The sequence below is a fragment of the Portunus trituberculatus genome, chromosome 47, assembly GCF_017591435.1.
Source record: "Portunus trituberculatus isolate SZX2019 chromosome 47, ASM1759143v1, whole genome shotgun sequence".
Taxonomy (NCBI): domain Eukaryota; kingdom Metazoa; phylum Arthropoda; class Malacostraca; order Decapoda; family Portunidae; genus Portunus; species Portunus trituberculatus.
In genome coordinates, this window is record NC_059301.1 from 26,487,838 (window position 1) to 26,490,749 (window position 2,912).

At 38.8% G+C, this 2,912-nt stretch overlaps 1 protein-coding gene across 2 annotated transcripts in view; it reads left to right on the forward strand.

The window, feature by feature from the left end:
• Positions 1-767: 767 nt before the first annotated feature.
• LOC123520790 (lactosylceramide 4-alpha-galactosyltransferase-like) overlaps positions 768-2,912 on the forward strand; it is a 29,799-nt gene continuing 27,654 nt past the window's right edge. Inside the window, exons 1-3 of one of the 2 annotated variants that reach the window (XM_045283385.1) lie at positions 768-927; positions 1,192-1,948; positions 2,377-2,553. In XM_045283385.1, the coding sequence (XP_045139320.1) occupies positions 1,853-1,948; positions 2,377-2,553 (273 nt within the window). In that variant the 5' untranslated portion in view covers positions 768-927; positions 1,192-1,852. Of the gene's footprint in view, positions 1,949-2,376; positions 2,554-2,912 lie in introns of both variants that reach the window. The other variant, XM_045283386.1, reaches the window with a different exon arrangement.

Genomic DNA, 2,912 nt, shown 5'->3' on the forward strand with positions numbered 1-2,912 from the left:
GCAGGCTCAATCTCAGCTCATACATTTTTTCTTTGTCATCACCCAAGTTTACGCAAAAGAAAATATATAAAAAAGGTATTATCAATATCACGAAAGAGAAGAAAAATTATGGACGTAAAGTGTGGACGGCCCACTTACGACGAATTCCTGTTTCTAGCAACTTGAATATTTCGGAGCGGAGTGGTATTGTAGTCATTGCAGCTAATGAAATTTATTAGAAAAAGAAGCTGCTAAAACGTTTGTCCTCTTTTTTCATACACAACAAAAAGAGTAAACAAATTCAGAAGACAAAGTATTGACATATAAGTATAGCGTGTAGACAGCACACCTCCAAAAATATTATTACATATAGAAATATATGAAAATATAGTGTCGTGTACATTCACCCTTGATGCTGACACTTTCATTATACATTAGATGTTGTCTATTCCGATTTCGTTTACATATTTATGGACACGTTCATAGAGTACATCTACCAAGTATTACATAACATGCACCATCGTGACTAGAATGGGCATCCTTAATGCATTTTAAGTTACGTAACGAAAGATTCATACTTGCAATAGATATATACGTTTCCTTCTCACCATAACACCTTGGTACTGACAAAGTTCACCTTCCTCCATACACACTCCCGTTAGCCAAACATAGGCCTGCCATTCTATTCCTTCATCAAATTATACCCAGTAAAGTTAGATCCTATATACACGTCACTATGGCAACCCAGTATCAGTTGTGATAAGAGTGATAAGCATCTAAGGCGACACAGAGTCAGTCAGTTACTAAACGGTGAAAGGCGAGGGCGCAATGTATTGTTAACTCCGAGACAGACAAAATCTATCTTTTATTGTGTCGCCTGCATTGGAAGGGATGCCGAGTCCTTTTATTACCCGAGTAGAGACGCAACATGTTTGGCGAGGTGACCAGGTAACCATCGATCGGCAAGAGGCGGCGGAATAGTCCAAGCGCGGGAGTGTGTAGGGACATGAGTGGTTATCGAGACAGCCACACACGCACAGGAGGGACACATTTTTTTTTTTCTCTCAGTACACCTTCGTTTTTGGGAATCGCGTATCTGTTATCTCAGGGAGCGGAAAATTCAAAGTGTGTCAGTGTATCACGGAAGGCAAGGAGAGGCAAAGATCTTTAAAAATGAAGACGAATACAAATAACATACGTTGAAATTTGCAGTATCGAGGAGTGAGAGTGTGAAGAGAAAGGAGGCAATCAAAACACATTGAAAACAAAACACGTGATGGCAGATAGAGTTTTAGAAAAGAAAGAAGAATAAAAAAAATAGCATTCTGGAATGTCCATAGTTCAACGAAAGAATGTGTAAGGAAAACACAGACAAAACATAAGAAACAGATGCAACATAATGAAAATATAAAATAGCTGAGTGCAGTTATGAAAAAAAACAAAGAATTTATCTGAAAGAGTAACAAGTAATCACACCAAAGCAGAGTTGCGGAATACGTAAGTGGGAACCCATTATCATTAGTGAGAAAAAAAATCAGGCGTTGAATGTACAATTAATTAAGCAAAGTGCACTAAAAAACTTATAAAAGGAAAATAAAAGTTACAAAGAGCCTCCAACTTGAGTGCTACTACTACTACTACTACTACTACTACTACTACTACTACTATTACTACTACTACTACTAACTCCATCACCAACAAACCAACGGCAACATCCCTCTTCCCAACACCACCACCACCACCACTAACACACAGCCGAAAATCATTCCAAACAGTGTCAACAGAACGAGACTCAACTCGGGATAAAAAAAATAAAAAAATTCAGTCACAAGATAGCAAGGAAACATTCACACATTCACTCGACTGAAGAAGAATGACGAGACGCAAGATCATGATGGTGATGATAGGGACCGTGGTGATGACAGTTCTATGGATGGCGTTGGTGTGGTACCGCCTACCACTAAACCTGGTAAGAGAGTACGAGATAAGGAACGGTTTGGAGGAATGAGGAGGAGGAGGAGGAGGAATATCAAAAGAAAAATGTGAAATAAGGCAAAGAGAATTAAACTAGATAAAAAGTGTTAATAAAAAAAAGGTACGTTAAAAAAAAAAACAATAGGGAAGGAATAATATCAAAGAAGAACGCAGCACAAGTCATTATGAAAGGATTTGAAATGTAAAGAAAATTTGATAAAAGACACTAGCCAAGAAGCAAAAGAATAAAATTAGTGCTTCAGAGAGAGAGAGAGAGAGAGAGAGAGAGAGAGAGAGAGAGAGAGAGAGAGAGCTATAAAACTATAAGAAAAGTTGCGACAAGGTATGAGGTCTACACGAAACAATTAAAGATCACAAACTTTTAATCGCCACCAACTTCATTATCTTTCCCTTTCCCGCCAGGCCCCGCTCGCTGCTCCCCACCCTATCATACTGCAGACGGAGGAGCCAGCTGAGGGCAGTATAATGCTCCTAGAGGGCTACGGGAACGCTAAACTCACCTACAGGATGTTTTGTGCTGTGGAATCCGCTGCGAGGAATCACCTACAACTACCTGTGTATCTACTAATGACCTCCTCTGTAAGTTGTGATGAATAGCAGTTTAATTTCTTTGAATGCCACCTGGTACACCTTTCCCAATTATTAACCATTCTAAGACATCTTTACTTTTTTCTACAGACACATGCAATCTTTGAACTAAAAATACATTGCAAAATATAGTCTTTTCACAGCTATCATCCTTAGAGATGCTTAGAAATATAACACCTATTGCTTCTGGTGCTGGTAATTGTTCCGTGTCGCAGTAAAAGGGAAAGGGAACACCTGAGAATATGAGAAAAGACGTATATTTACACACTCTTTCCATTCTTAATTTAGCTTGTGTGTACAGATGACTACAGGTTAAACTTAACTGAGGGGAGGGAGAACCTGAGAGCATA